The 15,616-nt window shown below is 39.6% G+C and overlaps 1 protein-coding gene across 6 annotated transcripts in view; it reads right to left on the reverse strand.

Moving 5' to 3' along the window:
* Positions 1-13,974, reverse strand: part of TAF11 (TBP-associated factor 11) — a 43,446-nt gene extending 29,472 nt beyond the window's left edge. For 3 of the 6 annotated variants that reach the window (XM_010262546.2, XM_088891752.1, XM_088891757.1), the window contains exons 1-3: positions 13,839-13,974; positions 13,389-13,467; positions 11,701-12,048 (exon numbers count right to left, since the gene is read on the reverse strand). In XM_010262546.2, coding sequence (XP_010260848.1) covers positions 11,701-12,014 — 314 coding nt within the window. In that variant the 5' untranslated portion in view covers positions 12,015-12,048; positions 13,389-13,467; positions 13,839-13,974. Of the gene's footprint in view, positions 1-11,700; positions 12,049-13,388; positions 13,468-13,571; positions 13,720-13,838 lie in introns of those variants that run through there. The other 3 variants (XM_019198186.2, XM_088891756.1, XM_088891755.1) reach the window with 3 other exon arrangements.
* Positions 13,975-15,616: the final 1,642 nt, after the last annotated feature.

The raw sequence follows: 15,616 nt of genomic DNA on the forward strand, positions 1-15,616 counted from the left end.
CTATAATTTGGCATACCGGTCTTTCTTATTGGAGATAATTAGAAGATATGGATTTGGAGAAAGTTGGTGTAGTAAGGATTGAGGGGTGTTTAAAAACTTGTCATTACTTGACGATGATCAATGGTGTGGTTAGGGATTTCTTTCCAATAAGTAGCGGGTTGAGACAAGGAGGCCCACTTTAACCCTTACTATTTACTTTGGTACTGGATGTGTTTGGTATATTAATTTTGAGAGCCGAATAGCTGATAGGACAGATCTGTTTAGAGGCTGGTGGATTGGAAGAATGATACAACAGTAACCATCCACAATTTTCTGATGACATAATTATCTTTTGTGAAGGTGGTGATCCCCAAAAGGCAAGAAACTTAAAATGGGTGGTGAGGTCATTTGAGCATATCTCAAAACTGAAAATCCATTTTGAGAAAAGTTGTGTAGCTGGGATTAACCTTAGTGAGGAGAAGATAGAACTAATAGCTGAATCCTTAGGTTGTCCTACAACTTCCTAGCCTCTAAGATATCTTGGATAATCCTCAAGAAAGTAGGTTTTGGAGTCCAATTGTAGAAAGATGTGCACAAAAATTGGCTGCTTGAAAAAGAAATTATACCTCTTTGGGACATAAAATAACCCTAATAAAACCCAACTTAGCAAACCTGCCAATTTATTATATGTTAGCCTTTAGGATTCCACAAAGGGAGGTGCTGAAATTAGAAAGGAACATGAGGGATTTCTTATGGGAGACGGGTAAAGGAAGAAAGATCATTAGATTAAGTAGGAAATAATGTCTAAAAGAAAGGAGCAAGGGACTGGGTGTAGGTAATTTAAAGAAAAAGAATGTAGCCTTGTTCGGTAAATGGTTGTGAAGATAGCCCTTGGAGAGGGGAGATTATGGCATAAGGTGGTGGAAAGCATTCATGGGCAGGAAGCAATGGTTAGGATGTTGGTGTGTCAAAGGGATTAATTTGGCTTCTCCATGGAATTCTTCCTCAATTTCTTAGCCTTGCCAGATATGAGGTGTGTACTAGAGATAAAAATACTCTTTTGGGAAGACTTTTGAGTTGGTAACGTTGATCTTAAGGATCTCTTTCCCTCTTTGTATGCCCTCTCCTTGTTTAAAAATGAATCCATTCAAAGATTTGTTTCCTCCTCCTCTTCAGCTTGTATAAGTTGGGATTTGGGTTTTAGAAGAGGCTTGAGGGACCATGAGCTTGGCTTCGTTGCTTTGTTATTAAAATCCCTTGACTTTGTCCTTTGAATCCATCTAAACTAAATAGTCAAGTTTGGACTCCTCACACAAAGGATCTATCTCTTGTTTTTTTTTTCGTCTCTGTGTTTTGATCTTACCACTCAACCCTTTCCTTCTAAAGATATTTGGTCTAAACCCATTCCTCCCAAAGTCAAAGCTCTCTGTTGGGAAGTTTATTATGGCAAGTTAAATTCCTTTAACGTCTTGTTAAAAAGAAGACCCTTCCTTTGCATTTCCCCTAACTGGTGTTTTCTTTGCAAAGCTAACGGTGATGGTTGTAACCACCTTCTAATCTCCTGTCCTTTTATTGCAAGGGAACTCAATTAGAGTCGAACTACTAGTTGAAAAGAAGAATTTTTTTAATGGGGTCCAAGGCCTTTTGAGTGGACTTATTTTCCAGATAATGGCATGGCAGGGGGGAGTAGCAATGGTAATAGGACCCTAGGGAGTATAAGGCAATAAGCAAGGAGGTGGAACAGTTTTCCTTGTTTGTGCACATGTAATGTGAGAATGGGTTTCAATGGTTGATGTCAACAGTGTATAGGCCTTCAGTTGATTATAGATGATGTTGTCTGTAAAAGCTGCATACAGTCATAGGTGAGTTCCATTCAATGTTCTAGATTTTAGATGTCTCTTGTTTCAATTTGGGTCCAGCACTTTTTGGGCTTTCAGGTCTAGGTTTAAAAAAGTAAGTTTAAGCTGAAGGGTATTTTCATGGAAATGGTTTTAAGGTGATTCTTATATGAGTTTAAGCAGTGAGGTAGTAAGATGCTAGACTTATATTTGGAAGGCCATAAAACAAAAGGTGCTGACAGTTGTAGGGGTATTAGACAGGGGGATCCCCTCTTCCCCCTGCTTTTCATCTGTCTCATGAAAGTGTTCTCTCAATCAGTGTTTGGGCTTGCCTCGAGGGGCGTGGTACAGGGGTCCGGCCCCGGCCCAGCCACTAGGTTCAAAAAAAAGCAAAAAAGCGTGGAATTTTCGAAAGGCACACACCTGGGCTGAGGCGCAAGGCGCATCAGGCATGCGCCTTTTGAAAGGGCTGCGCCTAGGACCTAGGCAAGGCGCATACCCTAAAATGCACCTCACCTATGCGCCTAGGCACGCCTTTTAAATCACTGCTCTCAATTCAGCAAGTTGTCCACTTCTAAAGGGCTATCGGAAGGGTTTGAGATTTCTCTCGGAGTCTTCAGTTTACAGATGATACTCTATGCTTTATAGATGCCTCTCCAGATCAGCTAGAGGTATTGCTCGGTATCATTTGCTGGTTTGAAGTGGTTTCGGGTCTCAAAGTGAATCTGGGCAAAAGCTTAATCATCCTTGTGGGTCAAGTAATAATTTGGAGGAATTGATTGGGGTGTTGGCTTGTCAAGTCAATGACCTCGCAATGAAATACTTGAGGCTTCCCCTTGGGGCTAAATGTACCTCATCTTCTATTTGGGACCCAATAATTGAGTGGTTGGAAAAAAAAAAAACTATCTTCTTGGGAGGCAAAAATATCTCTATTGGGGACAGAGTGACTCTTATCAAGAGTACTCTCTCCAACCTCCCTACTTATTTTCTCTCTATTCCTTATTCCATCTAAAGTAGCTAAGAAGCTAGAGGCCTTGCAGAGAAATTTTCTTTGGAGAGACTGGGAAGAAGAAAGAAAAATCCATCTTGTTAATTGGGAGCAAGTTTGCTTACCTATGGAGGAAGGTGGTCGGGGAATAAGGAAAACTAATAGCTGATCTTCCGAGCAAATGGATCTGGAGATTTGGATCTGAAAGAAATTCGTGGTGGAGAAATCTAATAGCTGCTAAATATGGTGTGGATAGGGGAAACTGGATATCTTTGGACCCTCTACCCAAGTGGGGCTGCTCTATCTGGAAAGGAATCATTAAGACACTTCCCGTTTCCTCTGAAGGTTTGGGTTTCAGGTGGGCAGAGGTGATAGACTGAAATTTTGGAAAGACCCATGGTGTTTGGATAGCCCCTTAGCTGACGTTTTCTCCCCTCCTCTTTCAATGTGCTGTTAACCAAGATGTCTCTGTGGTTGAATCTTATGACATTGCTGAGAATTCTGTGAGCTGGAGCCTGGAGCCCTCTATTTAGACGAAATTTGTTCGACTGGGAAGTGGACAAGGTGCTGGAGTTGCTGCAGCTATTACAAGGGCAAGCTATTTCTACCAACCTGGAAGATGAATGGAGATGGCTGTTATTCAGTCAAGTCCTTGGCAACTAAGCTCAGCAAGTCAAACACTACTGGTTTCCCTAGCAAACAGGTCTGGAACCCAATCAGTCCTTCTAAATCAAACTTCTTGATCTGGGTTTTGATGTTGAATAGATGCCCTTCCAAAGTCAACCTGGATAGGTGAGGGGTGCAGCTCCCAGATCTGAATTGTGGTCTTTGTGGTCTCTTGACTGAGTCTGTTGATCACTTAAGCGTTAATTGTTCTGTCACTTCTAAGGTTTGGGAGCATTTCCTCAAAGCTGTTGGTGCTTGCTGGGTCATGCCAAGCTCTGTCAAAGATTTGATGTGTTGCTGGAAGTTGCCTGGTTTGAAGAAGAAAAGGAAGTTGATTTGGAAGACCATTCCCGCGGCTGTTCTAGTGTCAATCTGGTCTGAAAGAAATAATTGAGTTTTCTATAACAAAGTCAAAAGCTCATATGAGCTAGTGCAGTTTGCCATAAGTAAATTGATCTCTTGGGTGTCTGTAAACACTGAGTTTAAGCATCATAATGTTCCAGATGCTTTTAACTCTCAGTCTTTGTGGAATCTGTAAGTTGGTATTTTTTCCTAGTTAATCCTATTCCTGCCAAGAAATTGTTGTACCCTATTCTATCTCTTTTTCAATAAAATTTTTACCTTACCTTTTCAAAAAAAAACAGTTGTTTCCTCCCCCCTTGAACTTTCATTAAGATTGGAAAAAATGGTATGATACAATGAGTAAATATACAAAGTAAAGACAGTGAGAGATAAACAACTTATTTCTCACCTTGACAGCACACCTTCCTTACAATTGTTCCCAGAAGAGAACTTGTCATTCCACCCCTTGTTTAGCTAATGTATCAGCAAAGGAATTAGCACTACGACAGTGTTTTAAAAGCACAAGGCACAGGGGCCAATTTGTGCCCGAGGCACAAGGCACAAGGCGAGGCGCATGCCTTTTTGAAGCAAGGAGCAAAAATAAAAAAATAAATAAATGCTAAAAAATCAAAAAATAAAGACAGAAAATTCAAAAAAAAATGTAAAAAAACAAAAACAAAATATTAATAAAAAATATAAACTTAAATTTTAAAATAAATGTTTTAAAAAACCTATTATCTAAAATTAAAATATATAAACATAACATGTAAAGCATATTCAAATGAGGATTTAAAAACATAATCAAACATATAGAACATTTTCAAGCATGTAAAACCCACAATTCTTTTTTTCCTCAATTGCACTATTTCAAGTAGCTAATGGGATGTAAAACATATTATATTCCTGATTCTATGAGCCGCCTTTGGGCTTGTCTTTTTGAAGCAAGGTGCAAGGCACAAACCAGAGCGGAGTAGAACCCCCTATTTGGTAAAGTTGTTCATTCAGTATGTTGGACACTTTGGGAAGAAAGAAACTCCAAGATATTCTCAGAAGCTCAGAGAGGAGCAGCAGATCTGAGGGCTATCATTCATATTAGGGCGGTACAGTGGCTGAAATCTTTGGAGCTTTTCACAGATTACACTGTGGATGACATGTTGAGGAAGTGGGGTGAAATTGCAAGTTGCACACAGACTAAGTCAATAATGAGTGTGGCTTGGACCCCTCCACCTAGTGGATTCGTGAAACTAAACTTTGATGGGTGTAGCAGGGGAAATCCGGGACAATCGGGGATGGGGGTGTTTTTAGGGATGAAAATGGGGTCATTTCTGCCATGTTCTCAGGCCCAGTTGGAGTGGGTGACTCCCTTAGAGCTGAGATCTTTGCAGTTATGGAAGGAGTACAGAAAGCTAAGGAGTTGAACATCAGGAAACTCTTAATTGAAGGGGATTCAGAGGTGGTGATAGGGTGGCTGATTAAAGATCACAATGGCTTATGGAAGTACAATAATGAGAGGAGGAAATTCAAGTGGCTGGTGCGGGAGATGGAAGTTAAGATACTTTGGGTTAAAAGATCGGCTAATTTCCTAGCTGATGGTTTAGCTAAACAAGGGGCAGAAAGGGATTCACTTTTTTGGGCTAAGCTGTAACTATAGTGTGTTTTCTTTCTTTCTTTCTTTTTTCTTTTCTTGAGGTTCTTTGTTGCTCTTGGAAGATAAGCGTGTTTGTCTTAGTATTGTAAATCTTCTTTTGATGAGTTAATGAAAGTGTTATTGATCAATAAAAAAAAATTCAGCCTAATAAAATATCTTCTTAAAAAGCAATTAAAATTATAAAATCATTATTTTTTGTGTGAGAACTTAGAATTTAAGACCCTAACATGGACTTGTTTGGGCTTGCCTCGAGGGGCATGGCACGGGGTCCGGGGATGGAGCCCCCAGCCCAACCGCTAGGTTCAAAAAAAGCAAAAAAAGCGTCCAACTTTCAAAAGGCGCACGCCTGGGCTGAGGCGCAAGGCGCATGTCAGCCCAGGCACATCAGGCATCAGGCGTGCCTAGGCGCACAGGCAAGGCACATTTTAAGGTATGTGCCTCGCCTAGGTCCTAGGCGCAGCCCTTTCAAAAGGCGCACGCCTAATGCGCCTTGTGCCTCAGCCCAGGCATGCGCCTTTTGAAAATTGGATGCTTTTTTTTGCTTTTTTTAAATCAGTGCACTACGCTAACACCAGCTGAAGGATACTTCCATGTCCCACCCCCCTTTTTTTTATCAGCAACCACAAAGAATAGATTTATTAAATTAAAGGAAGACGATACAACGCCCAATACTAGGCAAGCCCCCCAACCCAAATTACAATTGAGCCCAATACATAAACTGACTTTGAACACCTTGCTTGCCTAAGTTGTCTGTTAAGCTGTTTGCAGACCTTCAAACCCAACGAACTTGGATCATCATGTCTTTTGACAACCAAAAAAATCTACAGAAATCATTCCTTAGCTCCCAAGTAGCCCCCCTCTCCTTTTTTCAGCCATCCCACAACAACCTTCATATCCCCTTCAATAATCAATCTATCAATTCCTAGTTCTTTAGCCTTCTCTAATCTCTACCCCATATAAACTGCTGCCAAGAGTTCTGCTTTCCTTGAATTACCTCACTCAATTGGTCCTGAAAATAAGGCATTTATGTTGCCTCCCTCATCCCTAACAACCCCTCCAATACCTGAGGAACCCAGGTTACCCATACTGCTACCATCAAAGTTCAGCTTCTTCCAACCAACCATTGGGGGAGACCAGACCTCTAGAGGTTTCTTTTTCCTAGAGGAAGAGACCGCAACTACCCCCCAATTCTAAACAATATCCTCCACTCCAAAGTCTGAAAAAAGTTTCAAGGTTCTTACCCAATGAGCAACTTTAAGAGTAATACAATCAATTAGAACCTCCAAGCTGCCCACATTGTCCAACAAACCACTGCCCTTGTACATCTCAACAAAATCCTACCTCTTTTTTTTTGTGTTACTCAAAACTGAGGGGCTAAACAGTCCGTCTGGCAGGACGGTTCCACCTACAACCAAAAGGAGAAAAAAAAACCATTCCCAAACACAGCAAACAAAGGGACAGGTGATTAAGAGGTGAAAAGCAGCTTCACCACTCAATTTTACACAGAAAGCACTAATTAGGAGATAAGGCCCAATTTGGTCTTTTCCTTTGCAACAAATCACAAGTATTTATGCACCCATGGAACACTTGCCAGAAAAATGCACTGACCTTTGGAGGAATAGGAACACAGTAGATTTCTTTCACAGGGAAAGTGGGGGGAGAGGAAGCAGAAACAAGAGAGCTAAATAGAGATTTACAAGAAAAGTAACCAGTAGGGGAAAGGGACCACCACAAGCATCCCTCCCATCATTAACAAGGATCACTGACTTCAGAACACTCAACAAGTTAGACACCAAAGGGATTCCAGACTCTCTCAGATTTCTGGTAAGCCCCAAATTCCAATTCAACCCAGAAGAGGAAGGGTGAGGTTCAGTAAAGTCAACCACAGGTTAACCTTTGAAATTGGAAAGGACAAAGAGGGAGAGAAAGACATCTTTCAAAGGGGAATCACCCACCCACACATCTTCCCAGAATCTTATTTTACTACCAGAAGCCAAGTCTACCTTACATGGTTGAGGAAAGAAGGAAGAATGCCATGAATTGCTTCCCAAGGTGTAGCCAGAGTATTTCTTTGCAGACATTCTGCATCCCAGCCATTTCTTGACATCCCATGAATACTAGCCACCACTCTATGCCATAATCTCTCACTTTCCACAGGGAAACACCAAAGCCATTTGCTTAGCAATGCCTTATTTTTCATTCTCACATTGCCAATCCCCAACCTTCCTTCTTCCTTTTTCTTAATCACCTTTTCCCACCTCACCAAATAATCTTTCTTCCCCTCCCCCGGTTCCCAAAGGAAGTCTCTCATAAGCTTCTCTATTCTTTTCACTATTACTTGAAGTAAACTGAGAGGTTAGCTAGAGTGAATTTGATCAATGTAAGTCTCCCTCCCAAAGAAATATAGTTCCTCTTCCATCTGGCCAGTCTTTTCTCAATTCTCTCTACCACTGGACTCCAAAAGCTAGCCAGTCTGGGGTTATCTCCTAGAGGTAAACCCAAATACCTTAAAGGCCATCCTCCACACTCACATCCCAAGGTTTTAGCCAAAGATCTAAGCTCTTCACTTTTTAGATTAACCCCTACCAGTAGGCTTTTGTTCCAATTTACACTCAAGTTACAAATTCTCTCAAAAAGATCGACCACCAGTTTCAAATTTGTCACACCTTCTCTATTCTCCCCATCACAAAAGATCGAAGTATCATCTACAAATTGAAGGTGATTAACAAGAACATTGTCCCTTCCCACCAACCACCCCTTGAATAACTACAAACAAATAGCTCTAGATAACAGCTTACTAAGGACCTCAGCCACCAGTGTAAAAAGGAATGGGGAAAGAGGAACCCCTTGTCTTAGGCCTCTAATCCCCTCAAAAAAATCAACCACCGATTCATTAACAATTATTGAAAAATGACTTGTTTGCAAGCATCCTTTAATCCACTTGACACCATAGTTCTCCAAATCCACCACTCCTCAAAATGTTGATAAGGAACTTACAATCCACTAAATCATATGCTTTCTCCAAATCCAACCTGATTGCAACTCCCCTTTTCCTTGATCTCTTTTTAGCCTCAGCACATTCATTCGCAATTAATATTTGATCCACAATCTGTCTCTCCTGAATAAAGGCCCCTTGAGATTAGGAGATAAGTGAGGGGAGCACCTTCTTGATTCTTAATGAGAGCACCTTAGCTATCAACTTGTAAGTGCTAGTAACCAAATTGATTGGCCTGAAATCTCTCGGGTGACAAGCATTGTTCTTTTTTGGCACCAAAGCAATAAAGGTAGAATTCATTCCTCTATTCATTATTCCCCTTCTGTGAAACTCCCAAAACACTTTAATCAAGTCCGCTTTTATTATGTCCCAACAATCTTTATAGAAGGCCATTGTAAACCCATCAGGCCCAGGAGCCTTTGATCTGTCCATAGAAAACACTGCTTCCTTAATTTATTCTTCCTCAAACCCCCTCTCTAAAAATTCCACCTGATGAGCTCCCAAAGTATTCCAATCAAGACCTTCCACCGACTATCTTTCATTGAGAGGCCTTCTATATATAGACCTGAAATGTTCTGCAAAAGCATTAGCTATCTCTCTTTAATCTGTTATCTCTCTACCACCCATTACTAAAGAAGAAATTAGGTTCTTTCTTCTTCTCCCATTAGCAATAACATGAAAGAACCTAGTGTTACCATCCCCCTCTTTGATCCACTTCTCTCTAGATTTCTGTCCAACAGATTTCCTCCCTCAAGAGGGTTTCATCAAGCTCTTTTTTCAAATTCCACCTCAACTCTCTGTCCCCTTCTCCTAATGACCTCTCCTCTTCTTTTCTATCAATATTCACAATTTGCAGAATCAGACTTGCTTTCTTTTCCTCCAACCGCCCAAATTTACTCTATTCCATTATTTAATTTCCTCTTTCAACCTCTGTAATTTCTTCAAGAATTTTTGCCCTTCCCACTTCAGGTATTGAAGCTGTATTTCCCACCACTCTCTTACCTCATCCTTGAACCCTAGATGAGAAAGCCACATATTTTCAAATCTAAATGGGGAGGGGCCTCCTAAAACACTCCATTAGAAAAGGCTAATAGGCCAGTGATCTGAGGTAATTCTAGGCAGAATCCTACCCAAAAGTCCACTCCAATGTTCTTCCCAATCCAAGGATACAAGAAATCTATCTAGTTTGGAGCAAATAGGGTTTGCCTAGATGTTTGACCATGTGAATCTGAATTGCCCAAAAGGTATTTCTTTTAGCTCAAAGGCTTCTATAAAATCATTAAATCTTCTCGTGTTGGTTGTCACCCTCTGTCTTGCACTGCTTGATTCACTGGCAAATCTAATAACATTGAAATCCCCCCCTAAACGCCAAGGTCCCTAATATCTGCAAGCTCCTCCCACATCAAATTCCTTTCCCTGTAGGAGTTTGCCCATAAAAATTCATCCTCAACATTTTTCAACTTAACAGATACTGTTAAATTTCCTATCAGCTCTTCCATGCACTGCACAGTTTCCTCCTTCCACACAGTTAAAACTCCTCTTAGGCACCCCATGACGGGGCACTACTACAGTTAAGATCCCTCTCATGGTATCACCCCAAAGACTTCTAATCCATCTCCTATCAACCTCCTGAACGTTGGGAGTCCTGGACCAACAGTATATCTGGCTTTTCCTTTTTGAGAATCTCCTTAATTGCCCTTCTTCTTGTTGCACTTCCTAGACCTCCACCAAACTACAATCCCCCTACCTTTCCACTCCCCTGGCACTGAACTCCCTATCCCCTTCAACATCATTAGTAAGTCTCTCTACTTCATTCATTTTCCTCTTTCTCTTCCCTACCGCTCTTTTACCTTTCCTAGCATAGAATTTACCGTCCTATGAATTTTCCATCTTAAGACCCATTCTGACAGCTAGTTCATCCACCAGGTCAGCATCATGGTTTAACTCTCTTTCCCGAGGTAATCTCTTCATTATTGTAAATCTCTTCCTTGTCCCTTGTAAACCACCTGAATTTTTTCTTTCCATTATTGCAATCCACATCTTCGTTTCCTCACTATAAAGCCAGTTTACAACCAATTGTTAGCCCCCTTCAACTATTAGCTTCCTAATGTTCAAAGCCCTTGCCTCACAATACATACATGAGCCTATAGCCTCAACTAAAGGCTCCATTTATTCTTGAGGTATATGCCTCATACCTGAGGCTACAACCCTTTTAAGCCATGGCCTCATTCCTACTTTCCAATATATCTAAGTTATATTTTCAGTCAAATCTAAGTCTTGAAGTCTTTTACACTATCTCAACCGACATTCTGCTTGGTCACTGTGTTGTCTATATGGGGAAACCTTGTATGACATACACAAACACACATATATATATATATATAGAGAGAGAGAGAGAGAGAGAGATGGATATAGATATAGATATATAGATATATAGATATACATATATATAGATATAGATATATATCTCTTTTCCTTTATCTTGTTAGAATAGAATAATCCTAGAATGGTCTCCTCATTTACTGCTAAAAAGTTCATCTGGCAGAAACCACATAATTTGAATCCTCCTTCCTTACATGAAACTCTGTAATCAAATAAACAGAGGTCCTATGATGATTGTTTTGTCATTTGAGATTTCTACTTACTAAGGGGAAAATGTTCCTTTGAAAAATGAAGCTCTAGAACAACACTTTTTCAGTTTGCTTTGATTTTTTTCTTTTTTTTTTTTGTGTGTGAGGGGGTCAAGATGGCTACAAAGAGTACTCAAGATTCCAGAAAACAAAAGCAATTTGAATAAAACTAGATACAAAGTCAACATCTATCAATCTTGGCACACTGTTTTCTTTTGTGCTTTTATGTTTTGGTTGTGAAATTTTAGTTAGAAATGTTTTGATTTATTGAGTACCTTAAAAGGGGAAGGAGGTGCATGATGGAAATAATTATTTGATCAGTTCCAACATCAAATTTCTAGGAAGAGGCACTCCATTTGGTTTTGTGAATGTATTTTCTAAAGTTAAATATGGAGTTATGACTTGAAGTTGATTTCCTTTTCTTGTTCTTTTTTGTCTTGATATCCATCATGTATGTTCCTCAAAAAAATCTCTATGATAATTATCATAACTCCCTCGGCAAAGAACGCAGAAGATAAAAATAAGTACAAGTTTATAACAATGAGGGTGAAAAATGAAGATAACATATGGCTACATTTTTAGAGCAAGAATTAGGAATGAGATAAATATGTAACTGCATCTTGGCCATTTTGTCAGGGTCAGCACTGGAAGGAAACTTCCCTAGCTCGACATCCATATTCTCTTCTTCCTCCTCATCCTCTTCTTCTTTGGTCTTTCCAGCAGTCGTTGCAGTGGATTGAGCTGCTGCAGACGTTGATGGCTGACCTGAGCGGATATTGATACCAGGGTCATCATCTGGAGCGTCAAAAGCAACAACTGTGGCAGCAGGAGTTTGAGTTTCAAGTTCATCGGGGGCAACAGGGGAATCAGGAAGGGACTCCTGCTCCTCCTCAAATGCAGCCTCAAATGGATCCTTTGATTGCTTCATTTATTTTCCCTAATTGCTCTTCAGCCTTTCTGCACTGATACAAGGGTATAGTACCAGGAAAATAATTTAGGAAATCGAGAGTTGAAACTATATAACAAAAAAATGCATGCAAAAAATCATCAACCTGCCCGTTCCATCACAAAACCGCACTACAGAAACCCTTTTGAAGCATTGCAAATATTATTTTCAGTCCCTTCATTCAAAGGCTTGTTTCAGTACACTAAAAGAAAAAAGAAGATAACTAACCAGTCCGGAATGATACCAGGGTGTTAATTCGGCACTTGGCAGAGGTTATCATTCAGATTTGCTCAAAACTTAGAAAGTGGGAAAAATAGAAAGATGTTACTGAAGATTTCAGAATTCAAATAAAGAATTGAAAAGTCACTACATCCCTTAAGAACCCTAAACAGTATACAATATTGCTTCCCTAGTCGAAGCGAGCCAGATAAGAAGGAAGAAATATACCTGGTCGAACCGTCAAGTTGAGAACACTGCTAATTACTAATCTTTTAGTTTGAGAGCAGAGACCGGTATCTATTGTTGGTTTGCAGCAGTGGATTTCAAATTTGCACCAAAACCTATTTTGAGAATTGAGAATTTTGTGATCTTACAGAGTTTGACAGTTCTGGTCGTTCAGCAATTGAGAGATTTTAAGTTTTTTAACAGGCAATTAAGCATCAGAAATTGTCAGGTTTGGTAGGTGTTGGTTACAGACTTACGGTCCAATCGGAAAATCAGTCTGGCTTTGACAAAAAAGTGTTCCGACTGGTAATTACCACATACCAACCAAGCTCTGAGAAGGCTGAGAAAGTGAGTAAAAGATTTATTGGGAATTGGTTTCTCTAATAAGAGAGAAAGAGGAAGAAAGACGGTAGATGGAGGAGAGTGAGGGGTGATAATGAAAAACCAAAAATCTAAGCAAAAAATTCGGTTAATAGTTTAGTATTTTTCTAAAAATCGGTTTTTGATTCAGTTTTGATCAATGTTCAGAGAACCGGACCTGGCATTGACCCGGTAAAGGCAGAGGTTCACGGGTCAGAGGTCCTACTGGGGTCGAACCGTGCTGATGTAATAAATATATATAATAATAATAAAAATTCAAAAAAAATACTGAATATGAAGGAAAATTAATCCAAAATAGAAATAAGTCAATAACACTTCAAACTTTCAGAGTTTGACTAAAATTACCATCACAATTCACAAAGGCATTTCAAGAATATCAATTCAAAAATTACAATGCATACATGATAAAGTAAAACTTATTTCAATTTTCAGCTATTTTAGTATTGCATTATCAGTATCACAAATCACAATTCTAAATTTAATTTCAATTTTCAGCTATTTCAAAGGGCTTAGACAATTAGGTAAGCTAACCTGCAAGACTGAACAACTAGTTGGAGACTCCACTTGGTGGATTGAAGTGAAAGCCCGAAGGAATGATCAAAGTCCAAACCTGAAGCAAAAATCAAGTTGGAATTTCATGAGTAATTAAATAATCAAGTTCAATAATTAAAAATAAATAAATATCAAAATTTTAAAATTTAAGTGTAACTAAACTGTAAACTAGCTAATCAGTAATGAATATAGAAAAATAAATGTTGCAGGTTCGGAATTTAGAAATCAGTGGAGAAGGAGGAGGAGGAGGAGGAACCAGCCGGCAGAGTTGGAGGGAGAGGGGCGCGGTGAACAGAGTCCACCGGCGGGAAGAAAAAGAAGAAGAAAGAGGAGGAGGAGAGGAAACCGGCCGGCGGATTTAGAAGGAGAGGAACGCGCGCGGTGAACAGAGTCCACCGGCGGGAAGAAGAAGAAGAAGAGAGAGAGAACCTGTGGGCAGTGCTGGAGGCGCTGGTGGTGGTCAGGTCAGGTCAGGTGGTATTAGGTTAGGTTTTACCGTTTTGAACAATCAGATCGATGGTTTTGATTTTGAGGTTTTCGAATTTGGGATTCGATTGGATTTGGACCTAAGGGCCTGTTTGGCCCAATTTAACAGTTTTTTGTCTTTTTGTACTAAATTTGAAAATGAAAAAAAAAAACGGCCGGTTATACAAAACGGGACCAGTTTTACGGTTTGCCGGTTGAACCGGCTGGGTGGCCGGTTATTCCTGTTTTTTTTTTACATACCGGTTTTGGGGGTATATTCAGACCAGCCAGGGGTCGGGTCACAGTCCAACCAAATCAACCGGTCGGTCCGATCTGGTTTTTAGAACATTGGTTTTGGTTAACCCAAACAAACCGGTGTGCGTGTATATATATAGGTTATATTTTATCTATGTGCAAACTTTCAGAGTCTATAACTTTGTTCTTGGTTGGTGATTTTTCAAGATCTATGCATTCCAAGGTATTGCAATTATTGTCAAAAACCTTTTTTATCTCAAATCCCAATTTTTAACATTTTTTACAAATAAAAAATATAAATACAAATTACACTAAAAATAATACATATATTACATGTAGAATATAATTATACATATTTAACTGTCAAGCTCGATGGTTCTGTAAATGGATTGTTAAAATACATCTTTGTTCTAGGGTTATTTTTAGTCTTTTCTCTTCTTTAAATCAATGTTTTTTGTCTCTATTTTCAAGCCTCTGTATATAGGGGTAGTATTGTAATTTTACTTTTCATTATGAATTAAACATACAGGGCGGTAGTTCTCCCTCTCGATTTGAGACTGTGAAGCCCTATTTTGTTTAACTTCTTCTTATCCTCTTCTTCTTCTCCATCTCTTCCCCTTCTAGGCCCATATCAAAAGTTTCTTTTTATTTATTTAATTAAATATAGGCCTGATAACATGGTATCAAAGCCAGGTTGATTGGTTTTCTTGACTACATCAATGAAGGACACCTAAAACTGGTTCAGCTAAAGTTTTCTACTAATACGAGAAGGAAAGGGAAGAACCCAAAAGGATTGATCGCCCAGAAGGTTAGGAGGCTTCTATGCCTCAAGTTGCTTTGTTGGTTGATTGTTTGATGGTGTTTTAGATCCCCTCTACTCGGCAGTTCGAAGAGGGACTATGAATGTGAAGTTCGGTTGATTGATGTATGTGGGTGATGTGTTTGGTGGGTAGTTCTCTGTGAACTGTGAGGTTAGTTGACTCGTAGAAGGAGATACTTTGCTGATGTTCCAGGTTTAGGAGTTGTGGCTATGCTGTTGAAGTTTCAAAACCATTAGATAAGTCGGTTGAGTGCAGATGTCGAGTCGAGAAGGTCTTCATCTTAGGAGAGTGGTGCAAAAATAACTGATGGCAGCTTCTGGTAGTGAATACAAAACAAGTGTGATGGTACAACCTAATTTCATGGTTGTACAAATGACGTCGGTTAAACTTAATGGTACCAACTACATATCAATGGGCGAAGTTAGTGGAGGTAAATTTGACGACAAGAGGAAAGTTAAAATATATTAAAGAAAACAAACTAGACCCAGGAACTATAGGGTATAATGATTGGAACTAGGATAATGCATAGATTATGACACGTCTTTGGAACAGTATGGACCTCATATCAGTGTGAACTTGATGTTCTTTGATATTACGAAATAAATTGGGGAACATGCTAAGCAGTTGTATTCTAGACAAGACAATGTAACTAGAATCTATCAATTG

Source organism: Nelumbo nucifera, chromosome 7 (assembly GCF_055504915.1).
Source record: "Nelumbo nucifera cultivar China Antique chromosome 7, China Antique-T2T, whole genome shotgun sequence".
Lineage (NCBI taxonomy): Eukaryota > Viridiplantae > Streptophyta > Magnoliopsida > Proteales > Nelumbonaceae > Nelumbo > Nelumbo nucifera.